The following is a 26,881-nucleotide window of genomic DNA, read 5'->3' on the forward strand; positions in this document are numbered from 1 at the left end:
GAAGTCTCGGCAAGAAACTGCATTGGGAATATTACCTCCCCGCTTTTCATGAGCTCCAAGAACACAGTTAAAATCACCAAGTACCAGCCAAGGTTTATTTGAAGCTAACAAGTGAATGGTCTGAAGCTCTCTCCATAATATACGACGACCCACAATTGTAGTCTTTGCATATACCATTGTGATCAAACAAGAGATACCATCAAGTTTGCATGAAATTGTAATTTGCTGATCCGTGGAAGAAACAATGCTTGGCTTGAGGCTCCTATGGCACAAAAACCACATATTGGGGTCTTGCTCACCCCTGTTATTACTAGCAAATAAACAGAGATTCATAGAACGCCAGAAACCAACTGGAATTAATGAAGATAAGACAAAAGGTTCTGAAATACATACTAACATCGGCTTGTTGGCCAGTACCAATTTCCTTAAAGCCCATTGTGTGTCCTCGTTTGCAAGGCCACGGGCATTCCAAAAGATAACATTCATCAATAATGCTTATGCTTTGCCCCTTTTTGTAGGGCAACACGAACTGACATTGGTTTACAAAGCAAAGGTTTGTTTTTTTGTTTGATTTCTTGCTTCTGAAGCTTCTTAGTCTTTTTAGAAAGAACCGGTGTAAATTCACCTTCTTTTTTCTCAATCTCTGGATGCAGGCACGCGTTAGTTTCTTTACAATTATCAGCCTCAGCATTATATGGTGGAGAGGAGCTGTCACTGCAGACTGCATTCTCCTGTTGCAGTAGCTGAATTTTTTGGAACCCAGGGGGAACACTCAGGGATGAAGAAGACATGCTATGCTCTGTTTGCTGGAACTCGTCAGTTGCTTGGAATGGTTCAGCTCGGATTATAACAGTCTCAGATAGATCCGTATTAATGTTATTAGGAGCTGCTGAAGAATCAACCAAAGGGTTTGCACCATCAGTTTCTTTCAACAGCGGAGGTCTCAACGAACCCTTAATAGATCTCCCGCGCGATCTTTTCCCACGATGTCAGGTTTGTTTAGATCGAGTAATCGATCTCCCTCTTATGTTGTGCTTCTCTGCCTCATTAATTGCCGGAGCAGAGGACGTCCCAATGTCTGGGCTAGGAGGCGCATCTCTATTCAATTGCACCTTGCACTTTTGCTCATTGTGTCCTATATTACCACAGGCTGAACAGACATCATGCACAGACTCATACTCCACCCCAACCACAATTGGAGCACCAACATCCCTTGTTACTCGTAGATGGGATAAAAGAGGTCTGGAGAAGTCAACATCGATCAAAATCCGTGCATATAACCCCACTGATCGATCTAGGGTTCTAGGATCAAGTTTGATTGGCATGCCAATTCCTTTCGCGATTTCAAACAACGTTTGGGGATCCCAATATGCATCATTTAGATCCCAAAGGCGAACCCAGACCTGTGCAAATGAATTTTGGTACGTGGATGGGGAGAAAGTTGGCGTCCATTTGATGAAGCGCAGGACACCAGATTGCAGCTTTATTGAGCCAATGGACCAGATGCGTTGCATATCAACAATGGAGTTGAAGCGTAACATGAAGAAACCTTTTCCCAACGGAGAAACTGTCCAATTTGTTAGGTCTGGCCATAAACCACGAAGTTGTCGCATTAGTTCATGCGCCTTCAAAGGTGCACACTTAGGAGGGAGTGACACTCTACCAACTAGATTGGTCTTGCAATTTTCAAGGCCTCTGAGAAAAGAAGATTCAGAAATCCGGATGGTGGTAAAACCTTCTTCCAGATATGGGGATGGGAGATCGTCAATTGAGAATTGTAGAGGCTGTTCTTTTGAGAGGAGAGAGGCGAAGGTGGGCTTTGGAGGATTCTGGTAGGACGCCCCAGAAGCATCCGGCAACGCCATGGAGGTCGTCGCCGGTTTGGCGGAGCAGTTGGGTTTCTAGGGTTTAGGGTGTTGCTCAAACAATTTCTTGCTCTCTCGCCTTAGAAGATGCAGACTGGTTTGTATTTTGAATGCACTCCAATTCTGCAGAAAGGCAATCGATGATGAGCCTCCTATTATTTGGGAAATTCTTTTTCCTCCAATTAATTAGTTCATTTATGCAATTTCCCAAATTATGCACAAGCCGGGATAAAGAGTTCTCCTCAGAGTCCGGAGGGGCTAATCGCCAAGAATTTCTAATAATCTCTTTACATTGTGGCTCCTCCGTCCACACAACTTCAAACTTGAAAGTTCCTGCATTGAGAATTAGCAAAGAACCACCCATACCAATCAAGCTGCATAGTCCTGGAAATAGAATCCAAGCATATAACACTATTCCAAATCATCTGGGCAACAGGGCAATCTCTAAGCAAATGTAAAATTGTCTCAGGTTGGTCATGGCAAACAGGACAATAACAATTAGTAGCAATTCTTCGTTTAACTCTTTCAACATTGGTGAGGAGTTTACCATGGCAGACCAGCCAAAAGAAATATTTCAGTTTAGGAGGTATTGGTAACTTCCAGAGAAAAAACCAGGGAAAATCCATGATATTTTCTTCCTTAACCAAATAGAGGTAAGCTGATTTAACAGTAAAATGGCCATTACTTGTTCCTCCCCAAATCATTTTGTCTGGACCACAACCTTGAAAACCTGGAGGAATTCTAACAATTCTATTGACAATATCATCACAGAAGTGAATTTTAAGGAAATTTATATCCCACTCACCATCATTCCAACAATCTTTGACTCTGAGACAATCATTGACAGTAGCCCGACTCAGAGTATGTCGTAGAAGTGGTCCATCAGTAACCCACTTGTCATTCCAGAAATTGGTTGAACTCCCATCACCAATTCTCCAAACTAAACCTTAAAAGGAAGTAGATTTTAGGGCACTTGGTATCTTAATTTGTACTAGCCCCTTTACACGTGTATGCGTGTGCAAATTCACATTTTTTAAATTTTATATATTTGTAAATAAATTTTAGAGTTCTTTTGTTTAGATAATAAGTTGAAGTTCTAAATACTGCAATTCCCAGAAGAAATTGCAATGGCAGTTGCAAGCGTTTACATACCTCTTCCTTGATTTTTTTTTTTTTTCAAATTTACTGTACTTTTTTCAAATTTACTGTGAAATACATATTAGATTGCATATGGATTAAATATTGTTTACTCCCTATACTTATGGGGTTTCATCGTTTCAGTCCCTGACCTTCGAATTTCACCTAAAAAGTCCTTGAACTCTCAATTTCCTCCCAATTGGTCCCTGCCGTCAAAATTTTCTGTTAAAGTTGCCGAAAATGTCTATTATGCCCTCACTTACTTTTTTTTTTAATTTATTTTTTCTCTGTTTTATTTATTTTTTTTCATTTTACCTCTTGAAGGTCTGTGGATTGGAACTATCTTGATGAGGAGATGAACAGAAGGAGGTGAAAGAGCCGGAAGAAAAAGAGGTAAAAAGAAAAAAAAAATAAAAAAATAAAAAAAAAGAGGAAGAGAAATATTTTTTTAAAAGTAAATGAGGGTATAATAGACTTTTTTAGGGGAAGATAACGAAATTTTTGACGGATGCTTGACGGTAGGGAGCAATTGAGAGGAAATTGGGAGTTCAGGGACTTTTTAGGTGAAATTCAAAGGTCAGGGACTGAAACGATGAAACCCTATAAGTATAAGGAGTAAGCAGTATTTAACCCATTGCATATTATAAAACTTTAATTAGAAAAGAACAATATGGGTAGTTCAAAAATTTAATCATTTCAGAGAGAAGTATTCTTCATTAATATAGATGTAAATACTTAATTAATAAAGATGTAAATATCTGACGTGTTGCACTTGGAGAAGTCATTTTCTTCACCCTCCCCTCCTCTTGATCCATATTGCAGCTAGAAATAAGGATTACCGGGCGGCTTTCATCATCAAGGTGGAATGTTGGAAAATATGAAGATAAAAAAAAATAACAAAAAAAGAAACAGAGAGAAGAAGAATCAAGAAAATAATGAACGCTGAATGATCTCATTTATCCTTTCTTTGTTGCTTGATCTTCAAAAATCTTTGACGTTTTCTTATTCTTGTAAATATGTAAATCGGTTTTAGGATTTTTAGGTAGCATGTAACCGTAAATAATACTTTATATAATCTGAAAATATTTAATTAAAAACGTAAATTTGTATTTTGTAATTGTTTTTGGCCGAAATATGTGCTTGGTGTTTTGTAAGAATTGTTTTGGTGGTTTTTAGGAGGTTGTTATGTGTTTTTTAGGAATTGCGTTTTTTAGGGATTTTTGTTAGTGGTTTTTAGGGATTTTGTTTCCTACTTGTTTTAGATTTCCTAATTAGTGTAGAAATAGTAATCCTTGTTGTATATGGATTCCTAATGTGACTATGACTTGTAAAATGTATATAAGTCGGAGTAGGATTTCCAAAACTCATTCTATGTTGTATTTCCTCATCTATTTCGAATTGTATGTATATATATGTTTATTTTGTTGCTTCCATGTTGTTTGCTCTCTAGTTTCGTGTGCAATAGTATGTCTTTCTCTCTAACTCTTGTTTGTTTCGAATTATGTGTGTAAATTACTTGTGATTTTCGTGTGAACTTGTATATGGTTTCTAAATGGTTCTGTGTGATGTATATTCTTTATCTCTTGATTTCGTTTATTGCATGTAGTACCCTCAATCCCCGGCTTGAACGATCCCTGCTTACTCTATACTAACGTTTTACATTTTTCAGGGTTTAAATTGGCACTCCTCTCGAGCGCATCACTATCATCTTCAAAAAAAGAGGTGATTGATGGGAGGAGCACCATCTGCCACCCTTACACCATGAACACCTCCAATTTCTTCTTCCCTTCTAAGCAAGGTCGATAATTCCTCTGCACAAATTAGAAAAAGGTAAGGAGAAAGATGATCTCCTTGCCTTAATCCTCTTTGTGGATAGATAAGACCTTTAAGCTCCCCATTGCAAATCACAGAGTAACTAACAGTTGAAATGCAATCTAACATAGAGAAATCCATCTTTCCCTGAAACCCATCTTCTCCATCGCACTAACCCAAAGACCCCATTCCACCATATCATAAGCCTTGGCCATATCAAGCTTGAGGGTCATTTTTTTCCTTCCAGTCTTTCCTCTCCTTTTAACAGCAAAAATGGACTCGTGAGCTAATATGATATTATCTTTGATCAATCTCTTTGGGACGAAAGCACTTTGGAACTCGGAAATAATGAAGGGGAGGACAACTTTCAAACAGTTTGCTAGGGTTTTTGAGATGAGTTTGTAGATGACGTTGCATAGACTTATAGGCCTATACTCTGTCACAAATTGTGGATCTTTTGATTTTGATATAAGAGTAATCAGGGTATGATTAATCTCCCTAACACTGCCACCTTCTTAGAGGACCTTCAGACAAATCTCCACCACCTCATTCTTCACTAGACTCCAATATTTCTGATAAAAAAGCGCAGGGAGGCCATCACAACCAGGTGCTTTCATAGGGTACATTTGATGTAGTGAGTGCTCAATGTCCTCTTCAGTAAAGGGTTTACAGAGCTCATCATTCATGTCATCATCAACAACATGGGATACAACACTTAACAAATAAGGATTTGTGCCTTCGTATTCTGAAGTAAAAAGCTTGCTGAAATACTCTTTAAAAATCTTCCCTATTGTTTCTCCTTCCTCCTGCCAGTTTCCATCTTCATCCTTCACTCCAGTGATTAAGTTCTTCCTCCCCCTTTTCTTCGCTGCTTCATGAAAAAATTTGGAGTTCCGGTCTCCCCCTTTTAACCAACTGACTCTACTTCGGTTCATCCAAATGGCCTCTTTTTGCTCAAGGAGCTCATCAAGCTCAATTCCCAGCGCTTCTAATTGCTCAACCTCCTCATTGGCAATAGTATGATTCTGGATTACCTCCATCTTGTCTCTAATTTTTTTGATTCGAGAGGGGAGGTGGCCAAAAGTTTGGTTACTCCAAGTCATGGGCTAATTGAGACCTCATTCAATTTTTGTTTGATATTGCCTTCTCTCTCCCAAACATGCTTGATAATTTCCTTATAGCCTTCGTGATCAGTCCAAAAGCTTTCAAAGAAGAATCTTCTTTTTTTCCTTACCCACTTCCAATTCCCAGCTTGCTCCCCCCAATTCAATAAGGATTGATATATGATTAGAGGTTCTAAAAGCAAGGTGACGAATACGAATGTGATTAAATAAAGTAAAGCAATCAAAGTTCACAAAAGCCCTGTCTAACCTTTCTTTTACATTGTCGCCTCATTTCTTCTATTATCCCAGGTAAACTTACCTCCGACAAACTCCACTTCTCTGAGATCACAACTGTCCACCGCTTCTTGAAAGTCAAGCATTTGGCTAAGGGATCTAGATCCCCCCCCCCCCCCCCCCCCCCGATTTCTCTTCATCCCTGAGAATCTCGTTGAAATCTCCACCAATAATCCAAGGCTCATTACTGACCGTAGCCAACCTTCGAAGTTATTCCCAAGAGTGATATCTAAAACTAGGATAGAGGTTACCATAGAAACCAGTAAATCTGCAAGAAACATTGTTATTGGTTGTGACTCTCGCATCAATATGACCCGCTGAAGAGGATAAAATATCCACCTTCCAATCATTCCTCCAAAGCAAGACCAGTCCACCTCCACCATTTCTACCTTTATTAACAGTAAAACACCCAAAAGAGCCATCCAATTTTCTCAAAACACCATCCATTTGATCAACTTTTTCCTAGTTTCCATAATGAAAACTAAATCCGGCCTTCTTTCCCTGAGAATCTCTCTCAAGGCCCTCAACGTTTGAGGGGTGCCAAGCCCCCGAAAGTTCCAACACAGAGCTAACATTGCTCGTGATGGGGTCGAGTGCTGGAACCCATCACGGTGTCAGCTATAGAAGTATCAGTTTCAATAACTCCAGAGGTCTCCATCGCCGATGCCGATGAAGAAACCACGTTCTCTGCCATGACTCCTGTGTCAGCATTTTTTTTACCCAGGGTCGATTTCTTTTCTCCTGTTGCAGTATTAGAGATGAGAGTAGAGTCTGTTGCAGATGGTTTATGAGGGGTTGCAAACTAATCTTGCACGGGTCTTCCAATTTTTTAGTACACGGGCCTTATTGGGTCCATCCACAGCAACAGAAAAGGGCTTTAATTTTCATTACGGGCCTCCCCCTTTCTTTGGTAGCCAATTTTTTGGGACCACCAGAAGGGACTGGTTTGGCCAATGAAGGTTTGGGCAGAGAGATGGGCCCGACCATGGGTGGTTTCCTCCTTACAGACAAAGACTTTTCTTTAACAGACGAATTACATACCTTAAGCTTGTCAAGCTTCTCTTTTCTCGCTATTGTACCCGAGTCACATGGGGTAACCTTTCTTGTCAAGTCGGTAATATCCATCAACGCCGCCGAAATCAAAGATGAGGCATTGTTTTTTCTACAATCCACCCTGGCATCTTCTCTAGGGTCAACTTCGGCCCCACTTATAATCTCAGAACTTACTTCCGAGTTGCAGATCTCCATGCATGACCCAAGAGGCACTGATCTGAGTGATATTTTCTATGTTTTTAGTATCATTTCCTCTATGTTTTACTTAGTTATTCTCTTAACATTATCACTTCTGACTTAGTTTCGTGTTTATAGGTACATTTGAGCTTCAAACGCAGGAAATGAGCTAAGAAGAGCTAGAAATGATGGAAATGAAGGCAAGGAGGAAATGAGGAGCAGAAATGAGAAAGAAATGGAGAAATGGAAACTTTCCTAATCTAAACAGGAAATCCCAGTTGAAGTAGGAATCCTAATGCAACTAGGAGTGAGCTCGGAAAAATGATGTTCGGAAATGAAGAAATGACAGAGTCCCAGTTGGACTAGGAAACCTGATGACACTAGGAGTCCTGGTGGTCCTAGGAGATTCTGTGGCTTCAAGATGACTCAAGATAGTTCAAGAATGTTCTAGAATGCACAAGAAATTTCGGCAAAAGAAGAATGGGCTTTGAAATTGTCCAATTGAGAAGCCTGGCCCAAATATTAAACCATGTGACTTGCACATGAGTTCTAGACCCTTCTTGACGTCTTGGAAGAATCCTTAAACAATTCTAGTTGGTTTTGCCGTGCAATATGGAGAAGATATTAGAAGATTTCGGAAATCCCAAAAAGGAGAGTTTTTAGGAATCTGCCTGTGCAGATCAGTCAACTTCGACAGAGCACCGAGAACAGCTCAGAACTCAGAAAATTGCGATCTATATATGGTTGGAAATCTACGGATGTCTAGTTTCCAGAGCGTTTTACGGTTCGTCAATATCAATTTTCTAGAAGACGTTATGGCCGATTTAGTGCACGGAGGTCAGTCTGCCCGGAAATCGGTTTTGTGTGAATAAAGAGAGTTTGGACGTGAATATCTTTTGGGACGAGTTTGGGAAGGTCTCTACTCCATATTTGATCTGATTTTGAGGATATATTGCAGCTATGATGATGTGGACCAATGAGAAAATTCAAAAGGAAGTCTACATCAACACAAAGAAAGGAAGGAGAATCAGAATTGAAGACGAAGAGCTAGGGTTTAACGTCTAGAGCTCCTCTATATATACAGAACTATTTTGGACGTCCCAAGCAATGTTCCTTCACTCCATTCAGCCATCTCTCTCCCCCCATACACGTCCATACACTCCACAACTCAAAAATATCATCAAACCCAGAATCAATTCGCAATTCCTCCCCTTTACTCTCAAGATTTCGATACCTCTCCAATTGTTCAAGACTTGAAGCTGTGAAGCAAAGCTCCATCATCCATTCACCATCCTTGCCGTGAGCCTCATCAACATCCACCACCTTTGAAGACCTTCTTGCGTTCTTGAAGTTTCTTTAAAAGTGTAACCATGACCTCTATTCTTTTGTTTTCGGTTTTATGTTCTTGTAACTTTGTCAACAATTTCACTTGCGTCCTTGGACTTTGTTTTAATTGGATGTTTCGACTTTTTGTTAGAATAAAGAGCATGTCTTGATGTTTAGTTTTCGAATACTATGAAGCATGATAAACGTTTTAGATTTTCAGATATTAATTTGCGATATCTCTATGTGATGATGATTGTTTGCTGATTTTGTGCTTTAATCCCACCTTTTATGTGTTTATCTTAGTTGGTTCGAAACAATTAGGGTTTGTATGTAATTGAATCCAAATTAAGATATGCTAGCGTTCTAGGTCTTAATTGCTTAAGTGGAAAACCTATAAATCCTTAGGTAAATCAACAAAGAGATTTGCATGCTTGATTAGCGTTCTAACTTGTGTGTTCTTCTTAAATCGATCAAACTTTCACATGTTCTTAGTGCGTTAATTGTGTTTTGTTGGGGAATTGATCACTCACTAGCTTTGCATGATTAATAGGGTTAATTATGGTGCGTTCATCTAGTTAATCTAATTAAGGGAAGTAATAAGAACTTATGCATGCGTTCATGGTTTGTTCTTGATTGATTTCTTTCTATGACATGTTTGATTCGTGAATTATTATTTGGTGTTCTGTTTTCGTGTTAATAGTGGTTGACTACATCATGCATCTTATTCGTCCCCTAGTTCTATCTTGATTCATGGATTGATTGATCATTGTATTTAGTAGTTAGATTTAGATTTAGATACAACTTTCGAAATCCCCTATCTTGTAATTTTTGTAAATATATACTTTGTTTTATTTTTCTTTTATACTTTGTGAATAATACTAATTTGTTTAATATTTTTGACAGGAAGTATACCCCAATCCCCGGTTTAGAACGATACCCTACTTACTCATACTACAATTCGATGCAGGGTTTAAATTGACACTCATTTTGAGCGTATCAGGCACCTCAGAGACTGTACCTTGTATTTCTCCAATGCGACATCTCTTTTGCCTTGAATTTGACAACAGATCCCCGGTTTCCCGTTGAGGGGTAACACCATTGGGAAGCTCACCAGTTGAACAGTACTCATGAACCTGGTCCTGTTCGAAATCATCTCTTGATCTAGCAAAACCAGAGACAAAATCAACAAACTCCGGTGCTTTCAACGACCAAGCTGGTTTCATTGGCTCAAAGAAACGTTGTTGATAGAGGTAATTGAACATAGGCCCTTCATGCTCTGCTCTTAGAAAATCTCCAAATTGTCTTTGCTGGGTGAGACTCAAAGAACTGTCTCATTTATTGTAATCCCCTTCAACATGATCAAGGTGACCACAAATGAAACAGAAATTGGAAAGTTTTTCATACCTGATTTCATAAAATTGTGACCTATTATTGATTTTAAGCTTGACAAAGCGCTTAATAGGCTTGAAGACGTCAATCCCCACTCTGACTCGTAAATAATCGATTAAGCAAACCCCAGCTTCACCAAGATCAGTTCATCTATAATGGCCTAGGCATCTCCCTACAAGTTGACCAACATCCTCAGTCATATCTTCAGGGTCGAGGCCATGAACTTATACCCAGAAATATCCAGTTGTCAAGGGGATCAAAGTCGGGGGACCCTTTCCATTCGCATCAGCCAACACCAACAAAGCTTTATCGGAAGACCAAGGACAACCCCTTAAGATCCTGGACTTGATAGCTTCGGAGGAGACTTCAAAAATCAACGCCGTCACCCAGACCACCCACTCGAAGGCCATTATCCTTCCCAACATTCCTGAAAATCTTAAGCAACCCTCCTCTGAAGATGGGTTTCGAGCTCAGGACCAGACCAACCAACAAGTGCCTGGTTTGTCTAGCAGCACCAAGATCAGATTCTAGAACGAACTCAATCTTTTCCTCGTCGGTAAGGGCGAGGTTGTTTGCAAAACGGCCAACTAAGTCTTCCATTTTTTAGAAAACCCACCAGTTCCCACACTTTAAGTAACCAAAGAACAGCGTACATAAGCAAAAGACGAGAGTATTAAATACAATGGGGAAGTTAAAGGCAGGGTTAGTGGAGATTTTGGGGGGGGGGGGGGGGGGTAAGAAGAAATGGGATGGTTTGGGGTAGGTAGAAATTATGGGTCTGATAAGCTGATAAGGATTAAAGGAGAGCTGGGTGGATGGAATTAAAGAAGGGTGGAACAAAGCAATTGAGAAGGAAACACGGTGGATTTGTCAATTGGAATGAAGAAAACCAAATGGTGGCTAACAAGAGATTGAGGAAGATCCCAGACTCTCTCTCTCTCCAGCTTTCTCTCACTAAGGAGGACTTTTTTGTGGAATACTACACTTCAACTTTCTTTTACCTATAAGGACAAGAAGATTGAAGAAAGATTGTGCTATTCCTCAAGATAACTAAAAAAAATGAGTTTATTCTGTTAGTTAATAAAATATGACTCAAGTAGATGAGATGTCTAGCTACGCCATTGTCCCTAACTTATCATTTTCTTGCACAAATGAATGGTATATACACATCTCAACACAACTCATATATATATATATATATATATATATATATATATATATATATATATATATATATATATATATATATACGGAGCGGTTCCAAAGAGGACGTCTGCACTGTTGTTAAAGTGCGGACGTCGACGTTGCAGCTCGGCTCGGGGCGCAACGGAGCTGCAGGGCTTGCCGGACGGACGCCAGGGGTCCGACGGACCGGTCTGCAGTCGGTGGAGTCACCGGCAACGTGGTTGCAGCGCTGCCCAGAAACCTGCAGTTGCAGGTGAGGTCTCTGCCCAGAAACCTGCAACTCTGACCTCCTCCGACCTCGAACGCTGCCCAGAACCGTCCGGGATGCCTCCGGCCTCCTTCCGCCAAGCCCCAAGCCGCCTGTAACACCTCTGCTGCGTTGCCGTCCGCACTTTAGCAAAGTGCGGACGTCCGCTTTGGAACGGGCCTATATATATATGGGGCCTTCCACTAAGGGATCTTTTTTTTTTTTTTTTCTAGAGATAGGGTATTAGACCAATTTTTCGATCACATTTCGACATCTCAGCCGTTCAGCTTTTAAGTCCTAATGTATAGATCATTTCTGCAAATTTTCAGCTAAATCGGTGATCGTTAAGATATCAAACTAGATTAAATCAACGGACGAACCAAATCTGTTAAACTTGAACCGTTCATACTTATAATCTTAAATCGCCATTTTGAATGTCTTAACGATAATCAATTTGGCTAAAAATTTGCATAAGCGATCTACACATTAGGACCTAAAAACTGAACGGTTGAGATGCAAAAATATAATCGGAAAGTTGGTCTAATGCCCTATCCCTAGAAAAGACCAAAAAAATGGATCCATCACTAGAAGGGCCCTGTATATATATATATATATCTTGCATGCAATGTTACTTCATAGTCAACCACTTAATCGAAATAAATAGTCTCTTTCGACTCCACAGTCTTATCTCTTCTTCCACCTTTACAAATTTGAGATTGATCATATCCACCTCTCTGATTAAATTAACACGAACCGCAAAATTTCCTCATATTTAGGTGACTTGTGAACTGCATCCAAAAGGTTTTGAGAGTCGTGGTTTTATGTGGGGATTTGTTTGGAATCTTAATGTCTGAGAAGCAATTTGCAAATTGATCTGTATCTTTTCTCTCTCAAATTTGCAAATCAGTAAGGTTAGGGTCTACTAGGTATCTTTGGGAGGCCTCAAAAGGTCCAGTAGACCCCTATCAATAGGGTCCAGTTACTTTAGTAGGTACCTATCAACCTCATAAACAACAACAATTTCAATTAAGTCTTCAAGTTTTCTTTTCTAGTCTTCAAACATGCCATCCATTTTACCAGACATGGTCTTTTAAGCAAAGTTGATCCCTTGTCTTATGTAGTTCTCTCCACTCCTACTTTTGTCATTCTTGGAAGTCTGACAACCTATCACAGAGAGAGATTCCACCTCCTCAGACTTGGTCTTTATCATATCATCATCTATTTTCAGCTACTATTTGCAAACTCTTTGAAAATTTTGAGTTCGTTTCTTGGATCCAACACCAATGTAATAGCAGCTGCTTCATGTCTTCAATGCTTCCAAAATACTTTATTTTTTAAATAAATAAAATTGCTCTCATCCTCACTGCTATATTAGACAAGATTTTCTATGTCACCTCCAGTGCAAATCTTAGGGCTGGTAAACTATTCATGTATCTCACCTTGAACTACCACTATATATCATAGAAAGCTTTTTGTGAGGTTGGGTGGCCAAGTCTATACAATTGGTATTGACTTGACCAAAAACCCCAATAATATAATGTCATGTGTATACTTTTACCAATTCGGTCACAGTCAGTTTAACCAAACTTATTATTGTAGTATTTTATACTGATTCATGTTTGGAACTGAACTTAATAATTGAATTCTGAAAAATAAAACAATCAAAACAAAACTCATTATCTTTGATCTCATAGTGCACTTTATGATTGTATTTCCACTTATTATATATACTTTATTGAATATACTCTTCTTCTTTTTTTTAACATTAAACGGTATAGTTTTGCAACTGTACAATTTGCACCCACCAAATCATTTGCTTATAAGCCATCCAAAACTTAATAATCAAAACACCCAAGTCCAATTTGTGTATTGTCTCCCTCAAAGCATGTTGACCATGGAAATGTTCCATTTTAGCACCCCCAATTTGTGAATCCTTGGTATACAAAGCCCGAAAAAGTATTTATATTACGTACCTTAGACAACCTAACAACTGCCCTTATAGCTCAGTGGTAGAGCGTCAGTCTTGTAAACTGAAGGTCCGTAGTTCGATCCTGCGTGAGGGCATTATTCACTTACTTTTTTTTTTTTTCTCTATTTCCTGAAACGATGCCAGAATTTGTTATCAAAAGAGGCGAATCTAATTCACCACACTTCAGACCAAAAAAAATTCACCACACTGTACTAAAACAGAAGATATGGGAGTAAATATTCTAAAAAAAAAAAAAAAAAGGAGATATGGGAGTAACAAAAAATATAAAGTGGTAGCTGTCCAGGAAATTACAACCAAGAAATTAAGTAAATGCAATCCTGAGGTGAAGCAGCAGATTGATGCAGCATGGTTTGGTGAGTTTAAAAATTATGCTGCAAGAATAACTTCTCTTGAGGTGAAGCTGGCCCAATCTCTTCCTCCAAACTCCTCAACCCATCACCACCATTCCCCATATTTCTAGCTTCCATGGAGCTCTTCCCATCAGCATCGGCATCTGAGACCGAGGATTTCCTCCTCTGGGAAGAAGCAACACTCGGAAATGTGATCCATGAAGGAGCTCTGAATTCAAACCTCTGATCCTCGGCATCTATAACATCAGTTTCCACTGACCTGTTTGAAGATCTCTGCGATGACTTCTTGTGCAATCTACTGCTTCCCAATACCACCTCAGTAGGCAGAATGGGTTGCTCATTACAGGGGCTGCCCATTAGCAGCGCAAGAGCTCGTTCAAGTGCTGTAGTCACTTTATCCATTGATGGCCTCTCCTTGCCTCTCATCCTCACACATTTGCAAGCAACATTTGCAATTCTTTTCAAGGCTTCAACATCAGGTGGGGGTTTCAAAACTGGATCCAAAATTGCAAATATGTCTCCTGCCTTGATCAGAGGCACTGCCCATTCAACTATATTTCCTGATTCTTCATATTGCATATCAATGGCTTTTCTGCCACTAAGAATCTCCAACAGCAAAGCACCAAAACTATAAACATCAGATTTGGTTGTCAGGTAGTGAAGTCTGTAGTACTCAGGATCAAGATACCCTAGAGTCCCCGCTGGTAGCTCGGCCAATGGAGAACTACTATCTGCAGGTCCCAATAGTGACAAGCCAAAATCAGCTACTCGAGCATTGTGTTCCTCATCGATCAGGATATTTGAAGACTTAATATCTCGATGGATCACTGGTGGGCAAGCGTAACCATGCAAGTATTCAATTCCCCTAGCTGCCTGGACTGCAATTGTGACTCTTCGAACCCAGTCCAATTGCTCTCTCAAGGCTTTGTTCTTTCCATGGAGGTGCTGGTGCAATGATCCATGAGCCATGAACTCATACACAAGAAGCCTCTCTCCACCTTCTTCACAATACCCAAGCAGGTTGAGTAAATGAGCATGGTTTAATCTGGAGAGCAAGTCTAGCTCAGTATGGAACTCTTTCGAATTCTTTTGCATGTTAGGAGACATTATAGCCCTTTTGACAGCAACAACTGTTCCATCTTTCAAAACACCTCTAAAAACTGAGGAGAAGCTTCCCTTGCCCACAACAGACTCTTCTTCAAACCCCGAAGTTGCTCTTTCCAGTTCCTCATAAGTAAACATCTGAGCCCGCCTTATCTTCAGATCATCCAAGTCTGGACGAATCTTGCCAATGTCTTTCTGGAAAGGAGAACCACTGCGACCATTCTTTGTGGACTTTACGTATTTTTCTGTGCAACGACAGTCACGTAACTTGTAGCGGACATATAAAATTGCAGTTAGAGACACAACACTGACCAATATCATAGCAAAGGCAATCTCAGCAATAATGACAGGCAATTGCAGAGACCAGAACCTTTCATTCCTCTTTGAATTGGCGTACAATGAAGAACAGTTTGAGGAGCATTCAGCTGAGGAACAAATAGAACAGTTATAATCACACTGTCTATCAGATTTCAATGTACATTCAGTTTTTTGGTACATTTCAGCAGGACAGCCAGTGCTGCAGGGCATGCAAATGTGAGAGTTGGGATCTTTGCAAGAGGCGCTGTCATGGCTGAGTTCATAGAAGCCAGGAGCACATGGAGTAGAGCTGCAGGACATGGGGGGAACAGGTAATGGAAGAGAAGTCGGAAATCCAAGACCCCAACAAACAGGCAAGAATGATTTGTCAGCACGAATGCCACAAGTGAAGTAATTTCCAGCAGCAATGTCATAAACCTTGATACCCTTGGGAACCGGTGTGCTTGGCTTCATAATAAATCCCCAGCAGATGACACCATGGTCATAGCTCTTGATTCCACACGCATGAAACTTCCCTCCCACAATTGAAAGCATTGGGTCCTTCGGAGCCAAATCAACATTGCCTTGACCCGAATATGCCACTGAGATTTCTTCTTCAATGTCCAAGCTTCTTCCCCAACAAAAGGTTCTAGAACTCACACCCTCTGAAATGCCACAGACATGATACCCACCAGCTGCAATCTTCCGAAACCTCATGTCTGCGGGGATCAAATGGATAACCCTACTACTAGTCTCATCACCCCAGCAAAACACAGTCCTGTTTTGGGAAAACAATCCACAATTGAATTCTGACCCTGCTGTAATGGACTGCATCTGACCATCAAACACATAGTTTTTGGTCATGTTATAGCCCCAACAATCGACAAAAGACATGTTTCTGAGGCTCCCTGTTAGAGGTTTTCTCAATCCACAGAGATGGTAATCACCAGCACTGATTTCTACATATTGGGCATCTTTAATTATGGGTTGAGGGACACCCATTTGAATATAACCACTGCTGCCCCAACAATATGGTTGGTTAGAATCCATGAGCAGACCACAAACAAAGCCATCACCAGCAGTCAGGCCAATAAATGGGAAGTGAATTGGGGTTCCATATGTTATGGCCGAGTTTGATCCATAACAGCTCACAAGATTAGACCCATTTAAGTTTAAGCCACAGTAAACTGCACCTTTCTCACCGTAAGAAACTGCAACGGAGGACATAGAACCTAGTCCTGAAACTAAACACCATAAATTTGATAAAGCTACAAGGTGAACAAGAATTCCAGCTCTCTGTGTGTTGTTGATATTAAGGACCCAGATCAGTAAACCTCCTAAAGAAACCACCATCACGTGGAATTTTTACTGCTGCTACTGACTTGTCCTATAATGTCGACCACCACAATTCAACAACACAAACCAGCGTAAAATGCAGAACAGAAACTCCATTGTACATGCTCCCCTTTTCTCCATGATTGAATGAAGAAAAAGGAAACAGTGAAACTAAAGTTCCATGATTGAACAGACAACAAGAGAGAGTAGAATTACCAGCAGGACCCAAATGAGGAAAGCCCTTCCTGAAACACAGCTTTGGCAACAAGTTTAAAAACCCATGTGAGAAAACCTCATTTCAACTCTTTCTGCTGAGAATACATGATTGGAGATCATGTCTCTACTCATCTTTCTTCCAGGTTGCTCTACATGCAATTAAAACTCAAGAAACAGAGTGTATCAAAATATTACTTGGGACTTGGGAGGACAGGACTGGTAGTGTTGGGTGGGTGGTGAGGTGAGGTGAATTCTTGAAAGCAAATTAAAGAGAGATGGGATGTTGCATGTGGTTGCAAGAAGGAAGGCATCTAGAGAGAGAGACAGAGAGAGAGAGTATTGAATGCCATACAAATGCAGTTCTGAGTGTTGGTGAAGGCAATAAATGAGAAGTTAATGGCATTTCATCTTTTCATGCCTACCGTTCCCCAAAATATTTAAACTCTCATCGACAGTGCATCCAAATTTCGCTCGTCCCCCCTACTTAATTACTCACTTCAACAAAATTGGCAACATATTTGTTTGTTTTTTCATGAATGGCTTGTAATTTAGTATCATTTCTTTCATCTCTTTTGGACACCGTAACGAAGGTTTCTTGTTGACTTTCTTTACAAATATTGCCGCCATGACTTGGAGGAGGCTAGGACCCTTACCATATTTCTCAGTTTTACTCCACTAGTCCATGGGCAATATTAAAAACTCAATTTTATAGTAAAGATAAATGTATGATTTTTTAAGAAGGGATAAATGACAAAAAAAAAAATTAATTACCACCCTCGACTTTTTAATTTGGGAGGCTACAATTAGTATTTTCTTCTAGCATATGTAGTGAGGTTGTCATATCATTCTATCCTGTGCTTTTAAAAAATAAAACAATGTCAACAGTGTAGAGCCAAAAAAAAAAAAAATTAAATGAGCTAACTTTCAAACTCCAATATAAATAAAATTATTGTCTATAACGAAGTTGTAATTGGCATAGTGGCTTGCTCAGTTAGGTTTAACACTTCAGTCCGCCATTGAATGTGATAGAGTGTAGTTTTGCTCGTAGTGCCGTTCATTCTCTAAAGAGGGATTACACTAAAAAATGTCTCTTAATGATGATACATTAGTCTCTTTGGGTGCTTGTTGTTTAGAATCATTCTCATCATCTCCCAAGCTCTCTAGTTTGGTTAGTTTGTCATGGTCCTTTGAGCAACTCCAACAGCTTCTCTATAATTTTTGTATTATAGGGAAGCAAAAGTCAAAGCTTTAAGTAATTTTTCTTCTTCAACTCCAACAGATTCCCTAGTTTACAGCAATCTCTAAAATCTCTAAATTCTTCCTTAAAATTTTAGAGATTGCTGTAAATTTAGGGAATTTTGTTTTCTCTCTCCTCACTTTCCCTAAAATGGAGAAAGTTATAGGGAATCTGTTGGAGCAAAAGATGCTCATTTTTCCCTAAAATAGAGAAAAACTAAAATATGGGGAAGCTGTTAGAGTTTTACTCGTAATGTCTCTGCAGCATATTCTTCCCTCTTTGCTAGGCTGCTATTTGGGTACTTTGATTGGGTTTGTCGTTGATCTTTTGTGTTTGTTCTTTTCATCATTTTGTTGGGTTTTTGGTTATACTGATTTTTTCTTCTTACTATAAATATTCTCTTTGCTGAAAAATAAAATAAAATAAAAACTACAATAAAGCCTCTCTATAGTAATAAAATTAGGACTTCAATTTTATGACTATAAGGTGGTGATTCCATAATAAATATAATAATTAAAAAACCAACTGATTAATTAAGTAAATTTCTATTTTTACATTATTATATTTATTATGGAATCACCACCTGATTAATTAAGTAATGATGTGACACAAACTAATGATGTGACACCAAAATTTTTACCAAATTCTAATTGTGAATGATGTCACATCATTAGTTTGTGTTGATGTAAAAACCAACTGATTAATTAAGTAAATTTCTTTTAAGAAAAAAATATTACTTATATTCTCATTTAGAAAAAAAAAATTTCTTTTTTATAAACAAATTTAATCGAACAATCATGTTGAATAAATTCTTAAAATGTAAAGCAAAAATAAACATCTTTTTTATGAATTACCATAAATATTGATTGATTTATGCATGTTTGGTGGGTTTAGGCCTTTGGGGTTTGACGAAAGAATGTTGTTAACAAAACCCGCCTCATAGTTCACCTTAAAATCTGAAGTGGGTTTGCGGGATCCACCTTAGGATAAATCTTACCAAAAAATTGACAGAATAACCCCTAAACTAGATTACACAAAAGCATGTGAAAGCAATTTGAATACTTCTAGAATTACCAACAATAAACTCAAACCCAATGAGCCTACATACTCTCATCAAAATTATAATTTTCACAATATAATACAATGAGCCACTGACCCTTAAAATTTAAACATCAAGTTACATTACAACTATAAAGTTGGCAGTCAATTAACAAGAAAATAATAGACAAGTAGGTTAAAACAATACTTAACCTATAGACAAGAATAGAAGCGGTGGGCACTATGTCTCAAGATCCTATGCACACCCCACCTCAACTAATCTGCAGACTGGGCAATGAAAAACTGAAGGGTCCAGGAAAATATATTTAGAAAAATGTTAGAGTCGGTGGACAAAATAAATACTTTCAAGGAACTATAATAAAACTTTATTGTTTTCCTGAAACGTTTCTTCAGTGAAAACCATGCGTGCAACATGATTTCATAGAAAATACTTTCAAATCATCAATATGAATACCCAGCAGTTAACTAACATGAGCAATAGCTGGTACCCTACTTGCAACTCTCACCAAGCAGCCGCTAGGTTCATCTAACTTGTAGCACTCACTCGATGGCCACTGAAAATCATATAACAGAAGGGGGGGTCATTGGAATATATAAATAATATTGTTGACTACTCATACAACAGGGCGATGACTAGAGGGTACGGCCGACTAGTCATATCATGTCATTTGGAGGGTACTACCAACTGGATGACGCATCGGATGGTACTGCCCACCACGTAATGCATGCATACACTGATACTGATAACTATTAACTCGATGACCAAAGATTAAATTCGAATATAAATAAACCCCGAAATATTAAAATAATAATTTGTTGGAAACTCGAAAATCAAATTCACACCGGAACAGGCTTAAATTTTAAGGGTTATCGCCTCGATAACTCTAATAACCTACTGAAAAATGATGATGATCCAATTATTAGATCATCAAAAATCGAAATCCGAAAATCCGAAACGAAATTTCCAATCAACGATCAATCGATCAAATATTGCATAACAAATTATACCAAGAACTTCTAAATATTGGGGTTTTGGTTATTGGCCCTCAATTAAAATAATTATTAAATTTTTATTGAGGGTCGATCAATAAACTTTTTATCTAGAGAATGTTTAAGTGAGATCAGCGACGACTTCTGAGATCTTAGGCCACCTCTCTCACTCTCCCTCTCTCTCTCTCTCTCTCTCTCTCTCTCTCTCTCTCTCTCTCTCTCTCTATGCGATAGAGGGAGAGAGGGCAAAACAGTAAAACAACAAAACAATAAAAAACATTTGAAAAGAAAAAAAGGACTTTTGGGGAAAAAATATTTACACTTATGGGAAAAATTAGATATTATGTAGATTGTTAGCTAGAGAATAATTTAACTAGAGTTAGACTTATTGAACATTATCCTTTAAATTAAAGGCAAACTGTTTGAAAACAATGTCATTTTTATAAATAACTAGTTTGCAACATGTGTACGAAAAATTTTCGTTGTTAAAATAAAAATAAAAAAATAAAAAAGTAGGTAGTTATTGCAGAAGAAATAGATTCAGTGGTAGTTATTGCAGAGAGAAAATAGTGAGAGAGAAAAGTGGGAGTTGCAAAATCATTTCTTTTTAATTTTCTTAATAAAAATCTATTTTATAATTGTCCTATTTATCCATGTGATTTAATTTATTGTCAAAGTTTTTTAATCTTTTAAGGTTAAATCTGTCAAAATTTTCAGTTTTGGCTAACAAAGCCTCTTCTCTTAATAATAGTATAGATGAAAACTAAAAATGCGGTGATATTTTTATATATTAATATTTTTTATGTGTACGTAGTTGGCCTTATCAGTAAAATTATTAGGTGATCTGGAGATTAATAAAATTAGTAGAACAAGGTTTGTACAAGTGGTCTTATAATTCTTCAAAATAATAAAAGCTGTTTTAGGGAATCGATATTTGAGAGAGAATTGTTGTGTGTTCTCATTGATAATAGGGGCCATATAGAGGATTACAAGGTATAAAATCTGAATTGTACAAGGAAAGGTAATCATACAATCAATGAATATCTCTACTATTCTCCGAGATTATCTCTAATTAAAACCCTATTACCACTAGGTCAAGTAACCTAGAGTTTGGGCTAAACATAAAGTAGAGATTTACTTAAACACTCCCCCTTGTGTTTCCCAAATGCAGTGCTTCTCTCGTTACCTCGCTAAAAACCTTGCCGAGTAACAAAAACCCAATAGGACAAAAATAACCTCGGTCGAAGGGGAAAAAGAGCACAACACACCCTTCACGCTTCGAGACGAACATGTAGACATCTCCCCCTGATGTCTGTGCCTCCCCCTGATGACTACGATCATGGGAGTTCAAATAATTTCCGCAAGCCAATTCTTGCCACATGTTTCTCGAACGTGGATTTGGGCAATGACTTAGTAAACAAGTCTGCCTCATTGTCCTCAGATCGAACCTGGTTCACTTTGATCTTGAGGAGCTTCTGTTGTTGCTGATTGTAGAAGAATTTAGGCGATATGTGCTTGGTGTTGTCGTCTTTGATGTAGCCTTGCTTCATTTGTTCAATGCAAGCAGCATTATCCTCATAAATACTCGTTGGCTCATTTGTGGTAGACTTCAGACCACAATTGCTTCGAATATGCGTCACTATGGATCGAAGCCATATACATTCACGAACTGCTTCGTGAAGAGCAATAATCTCTGCATGATTCGAAGAGGTAGCGACTAATGTCTGCTTTGTAGACCTCCAAGATATCGCGGTCTTTCCCATGGTGAATACATAACCAGTTTGGGAGCGACCTTTCTGTGGGTCAGAGAGGTACCCAGCATCAGCAAAACCTTCCAAAACACTTATATCGTTTTGGGATGGGGAGAGGGAACGCAGTCCACCATGTGTGGCGTCCCTGGCATTTGATGGGTCCGAATCCATCGTCTCTTTGTAGGGATAGAACAAGCCCATATTTATCATACCACTTAGGTATCGAAAGATATCTTTAACACCAGTCCAATGGCGTTGTGTTGGCGCAGAGCTATATCTAGCTAACAAATTCACAGCGAATGAGATGTCCGGTCTTGTGCATTGAGCTAAGTACAATAATGCGTCTATTGCACTTAGGTAGGGCACTTCTGCCTCTAGAACTTCTTCGTCGTCATCTTTTGGACGGAATGGATCCTTCTTTGGATCAAGACTACAGACGACCATTGGGGTGTTTGAGGGCTTAATCTTGTCAGTGTTGAATTGCCTAAGCATCTTTTGGGTATAAGCTGATTGATGAATCAGGATACCATCTCTACGGTGCTCAAGTTCCAAACCGAGGCAAAACAGTGTTTTCCCAAGATCTTTCATCTCAAACTCGGATTTCAAGTGCTCAGCGGTTTCCCTTAACTCTTTATGGGTGCCAATTATGTTCATGCCATCGACATAAACCGCTACTATTGCAAATCCGGAACTTGTCCTTTTAATGAACACACATGGGCATAGTTCATTGTTGACATATCCCTTACCAATAAAGTAGTCACTTAGACGGTTATACCACATCCGTCCGGATTGTTTCAATCCATATAGTGAGCGTTTCAATCTTATAGCAAACGCGCTTCGTGGTTTAGAGCCACTTGATTTGGGTAACTGAAGTCCATCTGGGACCTTCATGTATATCTCTGTATCTAGATCCCCATATAGATACGCAGTAACCACATCCATAAGCTGCATGTTCAGTTTTTTGGAAACTACCAAACTGACAAGGTAGCGGAACGTTATGATGTCCATTACGGGAGAATAGGTCTCCTTGTAGTCGATTCCTGGGCGTTGTGAGAAGCCTTGCGCTACAAGGCGAGCTTTGTACCTTACAATCTCGTTTCTCTCATTACGCTTTCTAACGAATACCCATTTGTGACCAACTGGTTTGGTGTTGGGCGGTATTGGTACAACTTTGCCAAATACCTTTCTTTTCGCTAGAGAATCAAGTTCTACATGGATCGCATCTTTCCATTTTGGCCAATCAGCTCTACGTTGGCATTCATCAACGGAGTGTGGTTCGATGTCATCGGTCTCAATAATCTCACGCGCCACTGAATACGCGAATACATCATCAATGATGCTGGAGTTTCTTTCCCACGTCCCATGTACACTAATGTAATTTACAGAGATCTCTACGTTCTCAGGGATAGGTTCTGACATTGAGGCGTCCCCCAATGATGTCTCTTGGACATAACCATAATTCGGAACATTCTCATGGGACGGATTTTGAGTATCGATGATCAAAGGATTTGTTTGTGCCTCATTCACTCTCTTTCTAGGGCGAGTATCCTTTGAACCAATTGGTCTACCGCGCTTCCTTGCGAGACCTGCAGCCATAGACGCCACATCATTGCCATTTTGGGCAATGGCACCATCTCCTGGTGTCACAGGAGTGGCGTTATGTCCAATATTCGGGACATCGATCATTGCAGGCACGTTTGCAGCAAGTATGTGTGATCTCGTCACTTTGGCAACATCAGAAAACGCATCAGGCAGAGTGTCTGCTACGTTCTGGAGCTCGATTATTCTTCGCACTTCAAGTTCGGACTGTGCGGTACGGGGATCGAGATGAGACATAGTGGGGACAGACCACGACAATTCATGTCATTCCTGTTGAACATCTGTGTTCTTATCTCCCCCTAACGATGGGAAGACTGTCTCATCAAAGTGACAATCCGCAAATCTAGCGGTAAAGAGATCGCCTGTCAATGGTTCAAGATAGCGGACGATAGTTGGAGATTCATAGTTAATATAGATTCCCATTCGTCGTTGTGGACCCATCTTAGTACGCTGTGGCGGCGTAATAGGCACATAAATGGCACACCCAAAAATGCGTAAGTGCGAGATATCAGGCTCGTACTGTAAGACCTCAGAAATTTGTTATTAATTCCTAAATGTTTCCTGGGATTAATAAAGTACTGTTCGTTTGTACGATTTCGTGGTTCGAGGGTGGAGTGGAATTATTTTCGGACGAATAATTATTCGAAGTGCACGTTTTAGGGGGTTACGAAGTTTGACTTTTTATATGTTTAGATTCTGTGAGAACTTACTTCACGAAAGTTGTAGAGCGCGTCGATACGAGTTTGTGGACATGTGGAACGAGAGAATCGGAGTTAGTATGAAGACGTTATGGCTTTCGGAAAAAGTTTCCATTTTGGTATATATGAGATTTTTCCTGAAATTATTTCAGAAATTCCAACTTTCCATTTTGGGAAAGTTTTCTCTCTCTTCTCTCCCAAGCCCAGTTTCGCCCTCTCCCTTCGCCGGCCGATTTCTTCACCGTCCGGCCACCAATCGGCGCGATTCCAAAGGGAATCCTGCTCGCCTCAGTCCCCTCTACACGTCTGTGGTGGTGATTCGTCGTGGGAAGCACCGTACACAGCGGTACAAGGCCGAGAAGTGGAGCTGCTGACGTTGAAATCGCCCCCGTGGGTTCTCACTCATCCAGCCACCTTAGCTCTTGATTCTTGGTGGCTTTTCTAGCCCAGAAGACATAGATTCTATACCCAGGGTGGCTTGCAACGATTCAACATGTGGAGCTCGAATTTGGAAGATTGGGAATCTAGGGTTCATCGGTTTTCAAAACTTGCGAGGTAAATTCCAGCCAAATGGCTTTGATTCTGACTTGGTGCTAGTTATGAATGTTGTAATTGGAGTTGAGATGAAGATCTTTTGTATTGGAAGTTTTGTCAAATTTTGACTTTGGGTGGGCGGCGGTGCCGCCACTGTGGTGGTGTTTTCCGGCTGCTTCCGGCCACCCCAGAGACAGTTTATGTTCTTGATTTCGATCTACTCGTCGATACGAGCATTTCGATATATAGTTTGTAATTTTTGGAAATCGTATGAGCATGTTATGAATTTTCCAAGTTTTAGGGTTTTCGGTTCGATCGGTTTTCTATCCATGAGGATTCGGCTGTCCGATCGACTTGTAGTTTTGATATAGTGATCGTAGAAGTGTTCCGAAGACATTGGATGGTCTCGGATGAGGATCTGACTGTTGGATCGTCATATAATTGTGTTTTGTGAATTGTGTGCTTTGTGTTGTATTGAGTGTGACCTTGATGTGATTAGGTGATTGACGAAATTGTGTGAGTGGAGTTTGGACGATTTGGTGCTTATCTTGGTTTTGTGTGAAGACGCAGCAGGATATGGAGGTGAGTAAATCTCACGGTGTTTCGGTCGATAATTTAGTTATGTTTAATTTAGTAAATTTAATTGTTAGCATGCAAAATCATATTTATCAAAATAAATTATTTGTTTTAAAATATATGAACTTGATCGACAACGGTTCATGGGTCGGTTAAAACATGGTTTTGATATAAAATGATTTTCGAGAAGTATAATTTATAAAACTATAGTTGATATTAGTGGTCATTCCTGCGTGAATGATTACGTATATATATATTTACGTGGAATATATATATCTGGATGGTGTGGCATTGTGATATGTAGACTTTTAATGATTTATATTGTTAAAAGAGTGATTTGGAGTTATGGTGTGACATCTGTGAGTCGTGTGGGATTTGTTTTAAATGTTTTATTCTGAGGGCCAAAGGGTCCAAAGTTCGACGGTTTAATGATAATCGAAGTAAGATTGTTCTGAGGACGGGGGCGTCCAAAGTTCGACGGTTTAATAGTAACCGAAGTGCAAGATATCGTAAGGCTGAACCTCGGCCGAGGTGACAGGTTACGACGTAAGGCTGAACCCCGACGGGGGTGACAAGTTACGATTCAGTTGGAGCTCTAGTCTGATGTATGCGTGCGGCCATGGTGGTAACTGGGTTACGGCATCATGAGTACGTAGTCTGTGGTATGCGTGCGGTCATGGTGGTAACTGGGTTACGGCATTATGAGTACGTAGTTGATGTGCTCATATTTTCCTATATTTCTATGCCTCTTAATCTTGATATTTATGTTTAGTTCTCCTTATTTATGATTCATTTACATCTTTTAGTGTTTTTGTAGGTTTGTTCCATAGAAAGAAGAAAAGAAGCCAAAATGAGCTAAGTAGCATTGAAAGGCAATGTGCAATCTGAGACTGGGAATCTGTCTGTGCAGAACACCCAACTTCGCCGAATTACTGGGAAATGCTCAGATCGAATCAGACAATGAGCCTTACACCATTGGAAAGCTACGGATGTTATTTTCTGTAGAATTTTACGGATTTTGATTTCGATACTTCTGGAGAAAGTTATGATTATTTGAGTGAAGATAGGTCGGATAGGAAATCTGCTCGGGATTTTACACACATTCGTGGAGAACTCAAGTTTCGTGGCACAAGAGCATCAATCCTAATGTTTCAAGGAAGTTAATTCAGATGTGGATTCAATGAGGAACTTATTCCTACTTTTACAAGAGATATTTCAAGCTTTTCCCATTCCAAATGAAGAAAGGAATCTAAATCCAAGTTTTACAAGGAAACATGAAGCCAAAGATCAGCAGAAATCTTCCCTATATAAGGGAGCACGAATTTACATGAGAAGATAGTCTCGGGAGCACAATGTAGATGCCTATGGAGCGGAGACTACTCATCCATCTTCCCCTTCTTTTTCCCTTCCATTCTATTTATGTTCTTTCTATGTTTTATTTAGTTATCTTTTGCTAAACCTTTTTCTAGGGTTAAGATGATGCCCTATCATGATTATTTATGTACTTTGATGATTTGTTGATGGATTTATAGTTTCTTTATGATGAATTCTCAGTCA

At 39.3% G+C, this 26,881-nt stretch overlaps 1 protein-coding gene and 1 non-coding gene across 3 annotated transcripts; one reads left to right on the forward strand and one right to left on the reverse strand.

Annotated features, from left to right (window-relative positions):
* The first annotated feature begins 13,580 nt into the window (after positions 1-13,580).
* TRNAT-UGU (transfer RNA threonine (anticodon UGU)) lies at positions 13,581-13,652 on the forward strand. Its single transcript has one exon. It is a non-coding gene; the product is annotated as a tRNA-Thr (tRNA).
* A 102-nt stretch (positions 13,653-13,754) lies between these two features.
* On the reverse strand, positions 13,755-17,198 carry LOC133712087 (serine/threonine-protein kinase-like protein ACR4). 2 transcript variants are annotated; one of them, XM_062138164.1, is made up of 2 exons: positions 16,881-17,198; positions 13,755-16,573 (listed from the first exon to the last, which is right to left on the reverse strand). In XM_062138164.1, exon 2 carries the CDS (start codon positions 16,554-16,556, stop codon positions 13,938-13,940), a length of 2,619 nt encoding a protein of 872 aa, XP_061994148.1. In that variant the 5' UTR covers positions 16,557-16,573; positions 16,881-17,198; the 3' UTR covers positions 13,755-13,937. The 2 variants fall into 2 exon arrangements, with proteins under 2 accessions (XP_061994148.1, XP_061994147.1); XM_062138163.1 differs by having other exon boundaries at positions 13,755-17,198.
* Positions 17,199-26,881: the final 9,683 nt, after the last annotated feature.

Source organism: Rosa rugosa, chromosome 5, assembly GCF_958449725.1.
Source record: "Rosa rugosa chromosome 5, drRosRugo1.1, whole genome shotgun sequence".
NCBI lineage: Eukaryota > Viridiplantae > Streptophyta > Magnoliopsida > Rosales > Rosaceae > Rosa > Rosa rugosa.